The 17801-nt window shown below is 36.2% G+C and overlaps 1 protein-coding gene and 1 long non-coding RNA gene across 2 annotated transcripts; one reads left to right on the plus strand and one right to left on the minus strand.

Moving 5' to 3' along the window:
- Positions 1 to 10157, plus strand: LOC118733845 (exportin-6; the record flags this gene model as incomplete). The annotated part of the gene is given in 12 exon segments (XM_036463429.1): positions 1 to 94; positions 336 to 488; positions 586 to 968; positions 1033 to 1226; positions 1462 to 1874; positions 1938 to 2089; positions 2256 to 2467; positions 2526 to 2699; positions 8632 to 8801; positions 8868 to 9080; positions 9140 to 9563; positions 9646 to 10157. Coding segments are annotated over 12 exon segments (2657 nt in total), but the record flags the coding sequence as incomplete, so codon positions are not given.
- A 204-nt stretch (positions 10158 to 10361) lies between these two features.
- On the minus strand, positions 10362 to 13247 carry LOC118733846. The gene is made up of 2 exons (XR_004992295.1): positions 11964 to 13247; positions 10362 to 10927 (listed from the first exon to the last, which is right to left on the minus strand). It is a non-coding gene; the product is annotated as an uncharacterized LOC118733846 (long non-coding RNA).
- Between the last annotated feature and the right edge of the window lie 4554 nt (positions 13248 to 17801).

The raw sequence follows: 17801 nt of genomic DNA on the forward strand, positions 1-17801 counted from the left end.
TGCTCGGTATCACTCTGCTGCGCATCACTTCAGAAGAGGTAGTCAACAATCGCGACTGCGTAACAACGGAGCGTCAGAACTATTTTCACTCATGGTAAGCATATGTATAAATATACATAAATAACATTATTTAATTTACCTAAAAATAATTAAATTTCGTTATTCGATACTTGATGACTAAACTTCCTTTTTGAAAACAAACTTCCCCTTGCGGTCGTCAACACACTCTAGATAATCTATGTAAAAAATTAGCATTCTTTGTTACAATTAAACAACTACAAAATTTCAACATTATTTGTGCCATATTGTTAATGTGTTTTATGTCTGGTGTCTAGCATATCCATGTGTATACCCGAAATCCTGGATTTACTCACCAAGTATTTACTAACAACGGTTTGCCATATCAACGATAAAGACATTCATTCCCTACCCAACACTCTAGTGGATTACGCCCTAACTACATCGCTGCCAAAAGACAATCAACTCAGGTAAGGTATTTTCTATCACTCCTTTTGTGATTTGTGTTAATATCCCACTGTGATATAAATGTATGTCTATTAACTATTTCATTTGAATAATGTACAGTTCCTCAGCATTGGAGCTACTCACATGTGTGCAACACCTCGTCTCATGGACTCGAACTGAATTGATTTCAGAATATTTTCTTATGAGCATTTTAGACTTAGCACAATGGCGTGCTTCCCAGCCTGACATCTCATTGGCGGCGCTATCTGTGCTAAATGAGCTGATGTATCTTCAAAAGCCACTGCCGCACGCTTTAACGATGATGACGGGTATAAATGGCCTTTTGGAACAACATAATACCGCTAAGCATCAAAGCGAGATGTATACAGACAAATTCAGGGAACTCTTGCGACTCTACACTGACCGGTATTGGTCGAAGATGCTGCAGCAGAATGATTTATTAGAATCATTTCTCAAATCGTTGTACTGTTGCACAATTTCAAGTAAGTTAACCCTGTATGACTATGACGAAATTTCATTTTATAACCAAAATTAACGAATTACTAGAAAATGGTGCGCTAGATTTTACGGAAAAGCTGGAAATATGGACTCCTATAATAAAGGGTATTGTGCTGAGCTCAAAACAAAATCGCTACAATGATGTATTCTATCAACTAGTCGTAGAAATAATGCGTCGCATATTGTTTGAGTTCAATAAATCAGAGTTGGAGCTGTTAGACAACGAGTTGATGGAAGAAAATGTATGTACAAAATAAGTATGATTTCTTTATAGCTTTCTTGCTTGGTGAAATTTAGACAAATTATTCAGGGCTATCACTGAATCCATCGTAGTCCGATTTTTTCGTTAAATCTACGAAAATGCCGTAACTGAATACGAAAAATTTCACGAATATCGGTCTACGCGATACACCAGAATAACAAATTACTGCTCTTTAAATCAGTGTAATTTTCCTATTTCAATTTGTTTTGTAATAGACACAAACTGAGTGGCAGCAATTTTTGTCACAGTGTATCGAATGTGTAGCTCTTTTAGCGGAATCTCGCCCCAATGCTGTTTTCGCACAAGTTTCCGCCCAATGGACACGACCTCACGTTTACTTGCTGTCTTTAGAAAATGATCTCGATAGTGGAAAACTATATGAGTTGGGTAGAAAGCTGAGAAGTCAAAGTTTTAATGAATATCTGCGTGATTTATCAACTGTTTGCCAAGCTGTAGTGCGTTTGTCCCCACTGTTGGATGCCAGCTCACCAGAAGTGGGCGCAGAAGTAACAAGTCAATTAAAGTTGCTTACTGAAAACCTCTTGACATTGCTCAAATTCTTTAGTAGTAACAAAATTGCAACATTAAACCTTGATAAGTCGACGTTCCAGACTGATTTTGATTATTTGTGAGTTTCAATTAGAAGTTAGAAAAATGAAATATCCTTTAACTTTCTTATGCTATTTTGCAGATATGCTCAAATATTAACCGCGTTACGAAGCATATTACCTATATCGATTAATTTGAAGCAAGATGAAGTGATTCAATGCCTCTTAGATGCGCTCGGGGTTATCTTATTGCCAGACAATGTCGCAGTGGCACCGGTAGTTGCGATATCAGCAAGTAAGTTTTTCCAAATATGCAGTATTGTTGCTGGAGGTTTGATCCTCAGTACAAAAATCAACCTTTTCAATTGGCTTTTTAATTGAGTCCTCGAAAAGGTTAATTGAGTTTGTTTTATAAAAAAAAGCTAACATTATACCCTACTAAAACATTTCCAAATTTTTAGGTCAATTGCTACTCTGTATTTCGACTGTGATAAGACCAAAACGTTTATTGGAAACGCTATTCGTGCTTCGGCTTATGCAAGCCGGCCCCAAATTGGCACATTTACCGCGTCAAGCTATCGCCAACATCTATATTAGCCTTACAGGATATTTAGCTCTACCGTGGAAAACTATCGAAGAGCAGCAGCAGGATTGTTCATGGCGTTGTAATCATGTACGCTAATATGCACATAATTATCAGTTCATTAGTGCTTTCATATTATCTCTTGCAGCTTTGCGAGTATGTCAAATGCGTGGCACAAAATTTTCTTGAACTTGATTCACACGCATCTGTTTCGAAAATTTCATCTATCATGCCAAATAATTTGAGCATTTTCAGTGAAGTCATAGAATATTTTAAGGACTCTTGCAATACAACAAAAGAAATGTTAGCAAATGCATTTAAGGTAAATTCGAAGTTGATTTGTAAATTTAGATATTTTTTTTAATACTAACCTACAATATTAATCGCGCACATATATTCACTAAGGCATACATAAATACGAAACTGCTGCACAAATGCACTTGGATTCACTGTTTATTAGTAGTTGCAACAGCATATGTATGTGCCGAACTTGAACAGCAACGAAGCGGAAATGGCACCAGCAGGCAACAGTTGTCCGTGTCTATCGATAAAGGGCGATTAAAAGAGGCTTAAGAAATAGAAAATGCATATAAAACACTGTTGCACTTGCCCTGCCAAAATACAGTCAGCCTTATCATAAGTTTCATTTTCCCCTAACCGGTTCACTTTTCACTCTTTGTTTCCATGGTTTTACTATGGGCGGATGACAAATTCTCGGGTGAACTTTTTTTCAGGCGAAACTCAAGATAAGGCAGAGTGCGTTTATAATTTTTTAACTGTGTAACTCCGCATATCGTTTATTAATAGAAAAATTAAACAAATGGAATGGGAGAAATGTGTATATTTCTTGAAGTGCGCTCACACGTAGCAAGTTTGTTGTTGTTGTCGTTACGGCATGCGAATTCTCCAAAGAATTTTTGGGGAGTGTTACTAGAGTGACAGTCAATGGCCAGATATAAATCTGGGTCGTTCCGGTAATATAGACCCGACTGTTTGACAAACACTTCGCTGTCAAATTGAAAAAAAAAAAAAATTTTCCCGTGTGAACACCCAAAAAAAATTTTTTGGTTTTTTGGAAATCATTTTCAGATATAAAAGTTACAAGGTGTGACTGGAACTTTAATTTCTTCTGAAAATTGAAGCACAGTGACAACTTTGTTTTTTGCCCCTCACCCATAGGTTTTGATGAGGAATATTTCTTACGAGGGCGTCATTCAACCATTTCAAATATTTTACAGTGTACTCGCAGTCTTTGGAAACAAAAACGAAAATCTTTTAAAAGGTAGGTAAAAGCAAAAACAGACGGCAGCGTTGATCCGGATCAACTCGGGAATTAACTGCAGTTGATCCGGATTAAGTCCGAGTTAGTCCGGATCAACGCTGCCGTCTGTTTAAGCTTTAAAATTAGGTGATGTTGGGTTGAAGGGCAAATACGAAATATTTACCTTTTTAAAAGTAAGCAACTTTTCCTTCTTTTTTTTTGTAGTCGCAACGCAAAGGAAAAAAACTCAGATTATGACTATGTAAGAGAAATTTATCAGCATGATGCCCTCTTTAAAAAACTATCCGTGATACGCTGTTGCAAAAATACTATATTACCATATATGATTGTAATACTTCTATGTATATTGGCAGTAAGCTAACATCTCAATGTGTAAGCCTTCCGAAATCAAAGCGAGACAGTCTAGTACCGGTTTTGTGTATATGTTGTGCTCGTGTTTTTTATAAACGTATGTGTACGTGTTTTTTAGAAACGTATGTGTACGTGTTTTTTATAAACGTATGTGCACGTGTTTATTTATCAGGGTTATCACACCCTGCAAAAAGTGGGACTAGGTTAAATACTAGTACTGGACCACGCTACCTTGTAACCAACATTAACATTGCGATGTCATTGGACCTGGCCACCTCTGGTCCAACGCTGCATAACATGGGATCACTTTAAATAACTACTCCTTTTGGACCATGGCACATTCGGGAACTGAATCATATTGCCGATGGGCCACGAAGAGGTGGTGTTCAACACATATATCAATCTTGTATGTTTGAAGTGGTCCAGGTCAGCATAACAAGTTACTAGTATGCAACCTGGTCCTTTTGCACATACTTTAAAACTACGACCCAGTGGTCTACCTGGTCCTTAAATTTTTGCAGGGACAGAATCCATCGTTGCTTCGATTTTCGTGAAATCTATGAAACTGCTATCACAGAATCCGAATGACTACGAACGTAAATTCGAAATTCGTAGAGATTGCATATATTTTCGTAAATGTAAATGTAAAATACCAATGTCATACATGCATATGTATGCACATACATATGTATGTACTAGGGATGTTAATTTTGCAGCTTTTTCCGATACCGGGATTTTCGGGATGTTGTTATCACAGTTCGGAGATCCCGGGATTAGTCCCGGGATTTAGATATTTATTATCTTTCAACAACTTGAATCGAAAAAATTGCTTCTATATTGTTTGACAAGCTCTCCTACCATGAAAAAAAAATTAAAATTTTTTTGGATTCACAAGGACGAGTAGGTAATTTTTTAAGCTGATAAAGTTAGAAGGACCCAATTCGAGGATGTTTATATAAGTTCTTAACATATAATTTTTTCAAAAACAAATATTGCGAAATTTCAGGGATAAAATTTTTAAATTACATTTTTATACCAGTACTTCTGCACCAAAAACTTGAATCTGTTTAAATTCTGCAGGATTTCCTCTTTAATTTGATACCCATACACTTAAGCACATTTCTCTGAATTTTTTTTTTATCATTTTTGTATTACTGACGTCAGAGTGAGAAACTAAAAACGCAATTTTACTATATTTGGCCCTTGGTTTCGTGAATATATTGTTATTTGTGTTTCAAATTTACTATTAATTATTAAATAAAAAAGAAATATAGCCAATACTAGTCAAGAAGAGGAGTTTCTTTTATTGCCATCACTGCAAATTGTAATTCCCGAAAATCCCGGGATTATTTGCCAAGAGTCCCGGGATTTTTGGGACCTTAAAAAGGCCGGGATTAACATTCCTAGTATGTAGATACATATGTACATACATTCATCCGCTAGACGTTATTTAATGAATATTCATTATTTTTTATAAAGCGAGGAAGTAATAGTTCAACAACAATTTATAAGGGCAGAAACCTAATTACTTCAATATCATAAAAATTAATTAAGAAAGTATATATTTCTATTTAAAAGAATAAAATCTAAACTAACGAAAATATAGATTTAAAAAAAATAAAAATTAAATAAAAAAGAAAGAATTCATGAAACTTTTATGATTAGGCGAAAACGTGATTAAGAATCGTAATATACAGAGCTTCATTGAAATACATGTATTGGTCATAAAAGCTTCGTACTTTAGTATGCTGCAACGATTGCACTACTATGATTAAGCGCGTAATGTGCGGAGCAGTGATCGGACTTCTACCACATTGTGGTAGATCTGCCACTTTTTTGAGCATCTACTCAAGGTTTGAAATCTACCACATATTCGCGATTTTTGCTCGACATAATTTCCTTAATTTTCAGAGCAGAAATTGTCCAATACTAAACACTATATGGTAACAAGAATGATATAATCTAAGATTCCGTATTCCCGGCGGCGATGAAATTGCTGAAGTAAAAGTAAACAAAGCCGAATGGGAGGATAAAATAAACTGTAAATTAGTAAATTTTCTCAATAATCAAATTTTAAAATGCAAAATATATGATTTGCAAAAATAATTAATAGCGAAAATGTTAAAAACGGCGATTTTTGTGAAAGTATTAGCAAATTTAAGTGCATCTAAAGTTTCTGAGGCGCTCTTTACTTTTACATGAGAATTGTCAAAATCGGTAAATCCCAATTAGCGGTTTCTGCAACGTGCCACATTTTTTCGCTACATCGCGATGTGATAAAAAGAAAAGCTGGCAGCACTCTGCAAGGTTGCAGAAATCTCTTAAAATATGTTCCACAGATATCTTGATAAGGAAAAAACTGCCAAAATACAACGCAATTTTTAGCAACTTCAGTCTTTCACTTTATTATACTAAAATGATTTTTTTTTGAGTCAAAATAAAAAGTTTGCAATTTAGGTGAAACCTTGCAGAATTTTTTTAATTTTCGCACAAATTTTGATCTAAAACCTGAGATCTACCACATTCTTTTGAAATCCACCACATCTTTTTCCAGATTCTACCACAGAATTTTTTTGAAGTCCGATCACTGGCGCGGAGTGCCTTATTTTTCCACCAGTATATGTATTTTACAGTGTAATTAATAGGTACATTATTTAGTAATTTGTTCATTTTATATATTTTGCCATTTGTTTGCATAAGCATGTTTCAAATCATGCAAATTCCTTTGATTTGTAATTTTGAAACTTTTTTCTATCTACAGCGTGGCGACGAATAACTGTTACCCCGGTCTTTTTGAGAAATAAAAGGGTCCTTTATATATTTTGCGAAAAAAGTATTTTATTGTTAATTTTCCACAGAGTTTACAGTAGTTGTATTAATTAGTTATTAAATTTTAATTCCTATTTACGATTGCCAGCAGTTTAAACTATCAGAGAAAAGTTCATTTGGCACGCAAGTCTTTTTCAGGTGTATTTTTTCTTAGGCTTTGTATAAAAAAATAGAAAAAAGAAAAAAATACTGTGTAAGGTTGGTCGAATGAATGGCCGTCCTAGTCACCAGTTCTGAGTCTATTCGATTTTTGAGTATGAGGTCTTATGTTGGATAAAAGGGGGAGTATAAGCGACTCTAAATGGAGAAAATTAGCCTATAGTTACAGAAGATATGGAATAAATTAACTGACGAGGACCTGCGTGCCAAATGAACTTTTCTCTCAAAGTTTACACTGCTGGCAAATGTAAATAAGAATTAAAATTTGAAAACTAATTAATACAACTAAAGTAAAATCTGTGGAAAATTAACAATAAAATACTTTTTCCGCAAAATCTATAAAGGACCCTTTTACTTCCCAAAAAAACCTGGGTAACAGTTATTCGTCGCCACGCTGTAGATTCCACTCAGTGAGAGGGGAGACCAGTATGTTTTTTAAACTTAAGAAAGTTAAATTACATGGCAGTAGAGAAGTGCATGTGCAAAAAATTGCATAAAGGAAATTTTTGCACATGCAGCAGTACATATCCCTAACTTAGGCGCCCGGTGTTAGCAGTCGCGCCTAAACACTAGTAATTTTTTCAGGACCGTGTGAGATTTTGGGATGATTGTTTTTTTTTTAGATTTTTTCTGGGACTTTTCAGGCTTTTTTTATAGTTTTTTTTTTAGATTTTTTCTGGGACTTTTCAGGTTTTTTATAGTTTATTTTAGATTTTTTTCTGGACCTTTCATAATATTTTCTGTCAATATTTTTAGGGACCGTTCCGATTTTTCCTGGGAACTATTCGTGAATTTCTTAGACATTTTTCAGGTTTTTGAGACTTCTCAGACTTCTCAGGCGAAAAATGCGTTTGTGACTTATTTGCCAGGTTAGCATTGCGATGGTTCTGTTTTTTTTTTTAAATGATACAAATCAGTTAAAAGAATATCTTGTCCTTTCACGTGCCGTTGAGTGTGCTCGACGGTGAATTTTTTCAAAGGCTAGGTATATACATAAAAGCAAGGGGACAATACATAGTGAAATAGCCTCAATTCAAATTTCTCTGTGAAAAAAGGATACTCGAACAAGCCTAAAGGCATATGATAAGCCAAGAGATTCCCTTTAAACGTTTTTTTTTTTTTTATGGAGTGGCACACGTTTAAAGATTTCTGCTTTCGCTACCTATAGATGTCCTTCTAGAAGGACTTTTAGAGAATTTCTTTCAAAGCTGCTTCCTTAATTCATAAAAATCATAAATCTTAAAAGCATTTGCTTAAGGCTTATATCAAATATGTTTTATTGCAACTTAAAAAGTATATCAAGACTCATTTGTAATGCTAATTAATATAAACTTATACATTCGCGTCAAATGTAAATAGGAAAAATCTTTCTAGAAGGCATGTAGGGCAGCACTTTGTTTAGCCCTTCTTGGGTAAGCCTTTGATAATGGCTTCACTTAAGAAGGCCTGCCTAAATTATCTTCACGGTTCATATTTGAATTCAGCGACCCAGAATCTATTAGAAATGGCTAACCTTATCTTGGGGAGTGTGATCAGCTTTTTAAGCCCACTTAAACATACCTACCACACTACCAAAAACTACCTAAAAAGTGTATTGAAATTTCATTGCTTTTAATTTTTTCTTCAATATTAGCCAATCATCACGAAAGCATTAATGCTCTTCAACAATTTCGGCATAAGCAACAATGTAATATCCATTTCTGCAGCCGAGTTCAGTTTAAGTATACTTCGTAGTTTGTTAAACCAATTTGGTGCGCAATTTATCAAAGACATGATCGCGCTCTACATAACAGTCAGCAGCAGGTTAGTGGTGCAGTTAACAGCCTATGAACTCTGTACAAATAAGTATTGCTGCCCCTTTTCTTGCAGAGAACAACTGAGTTTTAATCAGTTGGCAGTTTTGGAGAAAATATTGCAGATGTTCCAGATCATCGTACAGCAGCCGGGAAACACATGGACCACCATGCTGCCTTCCATTTTAAGTTTCACCATTGACCAGGTGCTGCCTTTAATACAGCAACATGACTCCAGCTTGGTTGACGGCACTGATTTAAGCAGTATGGTCTATGTGCTCTTTGATAGGTGAAATTTCATGATTTTCAATGATATCATTTTACTATTTTTATGTATTTGTTGTGCAGTGTTTTGCTTCATAAGTGGCAATATTTCTACAAACCGCATGTACAGTATAATGGTTCGCTGTTGCATACCAGTAGTGATAATATGCATCCAGAGCATTTTATGGCCATTCTGAATGCATACGGACAAGTGCTGGTGTCCGGCAATGATCCAAATCTCGTACGCAAGGTTTTGCTATCGATGCAGACTGTTAATGAGCGTTGGCGGCTATTTCAGCGCGCTCTCTTCCAAGACAGTCTACTCACCTCATTTCAGCGCGCACTAATAAACATATTACTATCTGGCGAGGGTTCACTGCATTTCGACCTATTGGCGAACGTACTTTACGCCATGGGTCAAGTTGATAATTTAAAGTTACGCGAAAGTTTTGTAACGGCCGGATTTCCAGTGAATCCGAAATATTTGGACGTGATCTGCTTATCAACTGTAAGTGATATTCCATATTAAAATGCGAGATTGGATTTAAACATATTCATATTCTTTTTTTTTATATTTTTATTTTCAACAGGACATTCCAACATTTTCACAAAAGTTATCCCAACTGATACAGGATGCGCATAGTGTACATCTAACGCAGACATAAAAAAATCATCATTATCGTGACATTTTCATACGACACTAAGCATGTGTAGAACATAAGTTTATATATATATAAGTAAAGTATATGTATGTATGTAATAAATTTATATGTACGCATTTCGTGTAAGACAAGTTTACAGTTTTTAAATGACTGTTTTATAAATATTTGTATGTAACGCATATACATCGCTAGCTTAGAGTGCAAAGTTGCTAAGTCCAAATTTAACAATTGTCCAGGTGAGGAAAAAACTTCTTATATCCATTTTCTTCAAGTATTTCGCAAAACTCTGAATACAACATTTTGCCGGTTTAAAGCAAAGCAAAACTCCATACAAATCAGAGGGATTCGACCTTTATTAAAAGCTTTCGAACTTTTTTGGCCTTATCGAATTTTCGGAGCTTCATTTGGACTTTTGGCAAATTTTCCTTTCATTGAATATAAACAAGAAAACATAAAACAAGGACCGACCTTTACCCTTTTCGAAACGATGCATTTTTAATTTATCTAGCCTCCCTTATCAAAATATGATTTTTCTTAAAAAGTGAAGTTAGCAACTTTTCACTCTAAGCTAGCGACATACATATGTTTTTATATATGTGTATACATAGATTAAACGAAATGTACTGTATGGTATACATGTATTGTTACAACTACCATTAACTATTTTCATCTATCTTAATCTGCACAGCTGATATTAAGGTACATCGTACGTTGATTTTTTTTTGTTGCCTTCGTATCTAAGTATTTTAATTGCATAATACATATGTACATATATGTACATACGTATGCTACTATTTATACATCTTATTGTTCATTTTTTTTTTGTTTGAACTCTTTACCTAATACACAGTTTATTGTAATTTATTATGTCACATGTGTATATGTTTATATAATTTTTGCGCTGTCCAAATTTTGTTCACTTAATTTTTTACACAACTTTTGTTAGTTTCTAATTACCGTTAATTTAATTTGGTATGGCAATATCTTGCAATACCTATTGAGCGAAAACACTTCATTATCATAAGGTATCATTACAATAAAATCAAATTATAAAAATTGTTTTACATATGTAAAATGTGTACGTTTAGCGTTCATCCATAATGTTTCATGCGTATAACCCAAATTTTACGAAAATTAAATAAAATAAAATAAAAATACCTTTCTAGAAAAATGAACTATTAAAAATAAAGACCGTTTGTTGTAATTAAAGCTGAGGAATTTCTGAATAGAAAAAACTTCCCAGTGAAGCATTACATATTCGAGGGTAGAGCTAACGTTGTGGCCAAATAACTGCATGTTAAGAACAACTAACAAGGATACCCACGAAAGTCGGTTCTACGTACCGGAATGACTCGGGTTTTACCCGACCAAGGGCTGTTGTTTCGGCGATCTAACCCCGTTTAGGTCGGCGGAATCCCTCAAAAGTTGTACGTCCATAGGGCTACATCCGCTTCGCATACTTCTGTTCAGGGCTGGCATCGAGTCAAACCCAGGGCCAGAAACCTACACCTGCTGTGTATGCCGAAGACGATTACACCACAACTCCACCTCAGTCAAGTGCAACGCCTGTAATGGGTGGAGTCACCTCCGAGTTTGCTCAGGCCTTGCGACTCACGGGCAGTGGTTTACCTCATACGTGGCCGCTTGCTGCTCAAACCGAACTGCCTCCACGGCAAACCAGTGTCCGCCTGAACTCAACGAAAATACATCCGCATAACGACACAATACAATAGACAACACCACAGATACAACAGTCCACACAACCGCACCACCTCCCACACGCCGCCGCCTGCAACTCTTGGTTCCTCCGGCAATCTACTCGGTGTGTCAGTCCAGGATATTCCGTAACGCAACATCAGTCAAGTGCAACACTTGCCTTGGCTGGTGTCACTTTAGGGCATGTTCAGGACTGCGCACCACGCGAGATTGGATGAGGGACTATGAGCAGACCGAAGGGATACCATCGTAGAATGTCAGGGTATTGCTATCCGATCAGGTGATGTCGAGCTCGAAATATTTAACGTATATATACCCTCAGAGGTGAAAACCGAATGGTAGTTGGTGATTTTAACCCGCATCACGATCTTTGGCATTCAAGTCTGTCGAATGATCGTAGGGGAACACACTTTGCTGAGCAGATAGACATACTGCACAACGAACGACGACGTACCCACCAGGATTATGGGCAGCTGCTGCAGCTTGCCAGACTTTAAAATTGTCAGCGCTGGTCTGCATATCATAGCGACCTATGCTGAACTTAGAATCAGACCATCTGCCCATAGTTATCTCGATTGATAAACCAGCCGACTTTGCTTCCACGGATCACCGGACTTATGTCAACTTCTCCAAAGCTGACTGGAAAGGCTTCGCGGATGTTACTGAAAGCACCTTCACTGCCCTACCCACACGAACCGACGTTCACGTAGGTGAGCTTAAATTCCCATGGTTGGGGCTGCTGCTGCCCCGTCCGAATTTTCCTGCTGAAGCAGCTGTCCTTGCCGATGAGCGTGACAACATTTATCAGGCCGATCCCGGGAATCCCCGTATCAGGGATCTCATCTCGCGAGATTTGGCAATTAGTTCGTGAACGTACATTAGAGGAAGAAGTGCGAAGAGCATCTGAAGACTTGCAACTTCGCCTCTGGTGTGAGTAAGCTCTGGTCAACCGTGAGGTCATTGTCCAAGCCGACGAGGCGCGACGATAGGGTGGAAATTTCATTCGATGGTCACACCTCGCCGGACCCGAAGAAATACAATTTTAGCCGGCTGTTCATATTACATCCTTCGGTGAATAAGGCCAAAAGTCGACTGACCAGAAGGCTGCACAAACTGCCCAAAAACCGTGCACCACTTACTTTCACCAGCGGGGAAGTCAATGTGGCCATCGGGAAGGCGAAAGCCTTTAAAGCCAATGAACCCGACAAAATGTGCATGCCTATGCTGAAACATAGCATATCTCACAAAGGTCCTCAACCTGTCAATGGCCATTCTCATCATTCCTGATGTGTGGAAACCGGGGAGAGCGGTCCCACTGCTTAAACCTGAGAAACCCGCTAACAAAGGAGATTCTTATCGCCCGATAACGCTCCTTTCCCCGGTCGCGAAGACACTAGAGGCCCTGCTACTCCCGTAGTTCATCCACCACCTGACCCCAGTGAAGCATCAGCATGGTGTCCGTAAAGTGCAAAGCACAACAACAGCACTTAACGCCATAAACACCCAGATAACTCGTGGCCTAAACCGCAACCTCCCCTGTGAGAGAACAGTCTTAGTTGCGTTGGACTTATCAAAGGCGTATGACAGCGTCTGTCATTGCACAATCGTCAGTAATCTTTCGAGATCAAAGCTCAACCCCTAGAAGAATCAAATAAGAGGTTTCATAAGGTGGGGTCCTTTCACCCTTACACTTTGACTTCTTGTGAAACTATGCTGCGTCTGTTTTGTCGCCGGGGACTATTAGGACGCAGTGGATGAAGCTGCAGACCTGCCAAAACACGGCACTCAGGACAGCGACGGGATGCCTTCTGATGTCGCCGCAACATCGAATGCGAATTAATCGTAGCGCTTTCGACAGATGCAATATTTTGGTATGAAACAAAATGGTTTTGAAAGCTAATGTTATTCCCTTTCACGGAAAATACTTCCATTGACCTACAATTGGGTCAATGACAGTATGAATGCGAATGAATTTCAAGAGTAAATGTTGGTAATTTTAACTCTACCTAGAACTCGAGCCACAAATGAACCAGAATAACAGTTTTCAGCCAATTTATGACCATATTATGCATGGCATTACATATGGCAACTGGCTACTGACTGGACCCCTTTTTGAAGTCTCCCAACCAATTATCAAGGCGCATCCATACATGGTGGTGGCAATTGCATATAAGTAAAAGTCCCGTGTATTTTGTTATTGCTTTTTGGTACATCAGGATGTACAAAGGAAAGGGAATATCAAATATTTTTCGTCATTTCGTTTTGTTGACATCCTAAAGTGGCGCCATTTCGTCTTGGATGACATTCTCCAGTACTAAATAGTAGAGACAAAAATATCCACTACAGCTGTTCAATCAACACCAACTTGTATTGATGCGCTTTGACCAATTATCTGGCAAGTAATTTTGACCTACCACTCAGTTGGATCCGGTTCTATTTATAGTCCGACTAACTTAAAAAAAAAATATTTTGCTAATAACTGTCGCCCTTTCCAGCGTATTTCGGCTGGTAAAGTTTATATTTAAAAACAATCTGACTATCGGAGACGGCATAACACTGTACGTACCTCCAATTTTCTGATACCATTAAGAATCACACCACAATTTGTAAGAGAAATTCGGCCAAGCACTTGACGAAATTAATTCAGATTAAAATGTTTTATTCTTTCCTTTTATTTTTCTACTAGCGTACCACCTTTGCTGACATAGCGTACCCCCAATGCACTATGGTCTCAATGCCTGTTTTCCTTGCTGATATATTTTAGATAATCAGGCAAAGTCCCTTTAAAAAGTCCCTTTAAAAAATCCTGACGTCAGAGAGAAAAACTAAAAACGAAATTTTACTGCATGGCCCATGGCTTCGCGAATATATTTATTTTTTTTATGTGTTAAATTGCTTGTCGCACGGTGTTACGTGTATGTATAATTAGCATGACATTTATAAAAAAAAATATTAAATATTAAATAAACAAAAGAAATATAGCAAAAACTGGTCAACATGTTTTCGATCGAAAAGTATTGATTTTCAAGAATTCTATACCATCGCTACGAAAAGTTGTTTTTTCCAATATAAAAATACATGGACAACTTTGAGCGCTTTGAGTGACCTCTATTTTTTGATTTCCAAGAAAAAAAATAGGGGTACACTTTTTTCGATATAGAACAATCCTAGGGGGTGAGAGCATTACAATTCCGACTTTACTGTTTTTGGACTACCCTAATGTACATATGTATGAATAATGTTTAAATTTGTCATTACTCTCCGATATTGGTTTTCTAACTCTAGTTAATAATAGGTTTGTTCGTCGAAAATCCAGCAAGAATTATCTAGCAGAGAGTAAATATCAGAGAGTAAGAAAAAATTCTCCCAAATTCATTCTCCATGTTGAGAAACTTGCAAATTTCTGCACGAACGCAAATTTGCAGGAATTGGCAAGTTTCACTGCTAGCTGGTGTCCACGGTTACATTTTAAACATAATAAATTTTTATAGAATTTTTAAAATTCTTTCAGCATAGACATGTATATTTCTTCTGACGTTCTTTAACATACATTTCCATTTCTTTATGGTACTAGCTGTAGGGTTTCTTAAATGGACTCTGGTTGCAATTGCATTCCGATTGCGAATAAATTTTTTTTTCAGCGGAGTACAGTTCAAATCATTGGACCATTACCTAAATTAATTATATCAACAAGTATTTTCTTCCTTTTTTCATAAAAAATCGCTCATCTTTATACATTTATAAAAATGCAACCATGTGCCACAATCATATGTTCTTCGTGATTGCAAATTCTTACTGGCTAAAAATTTTCCAGCAAGAATTTGCAACTTCTCTCCAAGAGAACTGTCACTTTACGCAGTTTCGAAAATTGTGTTGGTTTGGGCCTTTGTGAATTAAGGTAACGATATGTACTTAAATTTTATGAAATAAATTAGAAACTTTCAACAATTTGTTTGACTTTTTAACTTCAGCACGTCATCTAACCTTCTTCTTCTTACTTACCGGTACAACCGTTAGTCGGTTTAGGCCGAGATTAAGAAACTTCGCCAATTTCCTCTGCCTTTTGCAAAGTTCTAAAGCCAGTACAGTTCGTCATTCCATTTCTTCGGTAATCTTCACCCATGCTAAAAGGACCATATATCTTACGTAGAATGGTTCTGCCGTAAGTCCCCAAAGCATAATAACCTTTGTTCCGCATCGTCCACGTTTTTGGCTCACACTAAATGGCGAGGAGAGAGGGACCCTGCTTTTTAATTGCTTGCCGAGACCAAAGTGGCATTTGTTGGCAAGAGTTAGTTTATTCTTCGGTCGATCTTCTACATAACTTTTTCGCATTATTTTCCTAAGAGATGTACATACATACGTATTCGTCTTAGTCATTACCTACATAGATATATATAGGTACCACATATGAAAATCAATGAAAAATGGATGAAGTTATGACATTGAATAAAATTGTTCCTTATTCTAAACAAAGCACATTCAGTAAGAAATCATTTTCTCCTATAATTCTCAGTCGAATTAAATTGTTCGTTTGACAGATGGGTACCTGCTACAAAATGAACTCATTTTCTTTATAGATGGCGCTGTGGGCCACATATTTTTAAAATACAACCCCGGCGCCACACAGTGTTGAAATTTAAGTTTTTTCGTGAAAAATTCTAATATCTCGAGAACGATAACAGCAAGCGAAAAAAATTCAAAGCGTTTCCATTACATACTTTTTTTAGGCCAAAAAAATAAAAAAAAAATTGTCACGAAAAAAGTTCAATTACCACACTGTGCGCCACCCAGCAGAAAAACAGAAAAAGAATCATTCAATTCATTTAAGGTATGTATGAGATAATGGCTCTTGACTGAATCGTATTTACTTTTTTCTACGTACAATTATGAAAAAGTTGATTTTCACAGACTAAGCATTAGAAAAATTACATAAAGTTACTTGGAATTAATAGTTCTGTTCTAAACATGACTAATAGGAAAGTCCTTACAACTTTAGGACAAAATGCCGTAAAAATGAGGCAATACTAAAAAATATTTTTTTTTCAAAATGTCCTACCTTTTTAATTAACCCTTTTTCAGCTCGTTTTTTTTAACTCAAACCTTTCTAAATCCATATCTAAACTTAAAGTTGCTTAACAATTAACTGTGCCATTTTGTTGTTCTAGGAGTTATACGACAATTGTTTCTAATGAAAACAGTTACTCGGCTGGAGTTACGACCTACATACATTACCAGGTCACTTAAAAAGTTTACGCAATTTTCTTGATATGGTAACACCGTATAGCGTCCGGCCGAACACGATTTTTGCCACAACCGAAAGTTCGAATGAAGCCGAACTATTTAAATTTGCATCAAATTGAAGACATTAGTGGGTGGTTTTATTGTAATCGATCACATACAAATATATTTTACACTTTTTATTATTGTTAAAGCTTATGCTTATTTTTGGCAAATACTCTGCCAGATCTTTACGTTACCAAGCTCTAATGATCAGTCGGACACTAGTAATACGAATAGGAAGGGGGCTAACATTTTTTTTAGAATAAGAGAAATAATTTTTTCATGTAAGAATTAGACTCGGAGCTTTGCGAATATCCACAAAAATTGAGGTTAGAAAGTGTTTAGAAAATAAGTGAAATATAATACTCATGACTACAGCATTTTAGCTACAAAAGAAAATTTAGTTTTCGATTTCGAGAAATAAAAAAATTTAACAACATTTAAATTTTTAATTATAATCGATTTCTAATTCAGTTGTGCAAGTCAGGAACCGATCCAACCCACTACTCAATGAACGCGGCAACGGCGGCTAAGAACTAGGCTAGAATATACATAATTTTTATTTCTATTGCCACAAATAGATCTAATTTTTCTTCCGCGAAGTAGAATTCAACATTTATGAATCAGGAATTGTGTATTAACGCTGTCGTCATCTGTCTAGGCTATATTAAAATAAAAAATATATAAAATATAGACAAATACATAAGTCCATAAACATTATTTAATTAGGATTTGTTGTATTTTATTGTCGGAAAAGGAACAAAGTGAGCTACAAATTGGCGCAGAGCCTTATTGTGAACTCCTTTCAAGGATGCAACTATTTATAAATTTCCTGAGTTAAACAATTTGCGGATCAAAAATATAGACTCATAGCCTTATTCATAAAAAATAAAGTAGCTTTACAAAAGGTTTATATAATGAAAAATGTGTGAAAAAGTCAATTTATAAAGGTTTTTAAACCTACTTTATTTTTTATGAATAAGGCCATTAGTAGACAAAAAGCTCATTTTGTCAAAACATTTGCAATTTTTGACAGTTTCAAATGTAATAAAAAAATAAAAATATTGCCCCTCTGCTTGTTGTAA

The sequence above is a fragment of the Rhagoletis pomonella genome, unplaced genomic scaffold, assembly GCF_013731165.1.
Source record: "Rhagoletis pomonella isolate Grant_MI unplaced genomic scaffold, Rhpom_1.0 Rhpom_scaffold_00002, whole genome shotgun sequence".
Lineage (NCBI taxonomy): Eukaryota > Metazoa > Arthropoda > Insecta > Diptera > Tephritidae > Rhagoletis > Rhagoletis pomonella.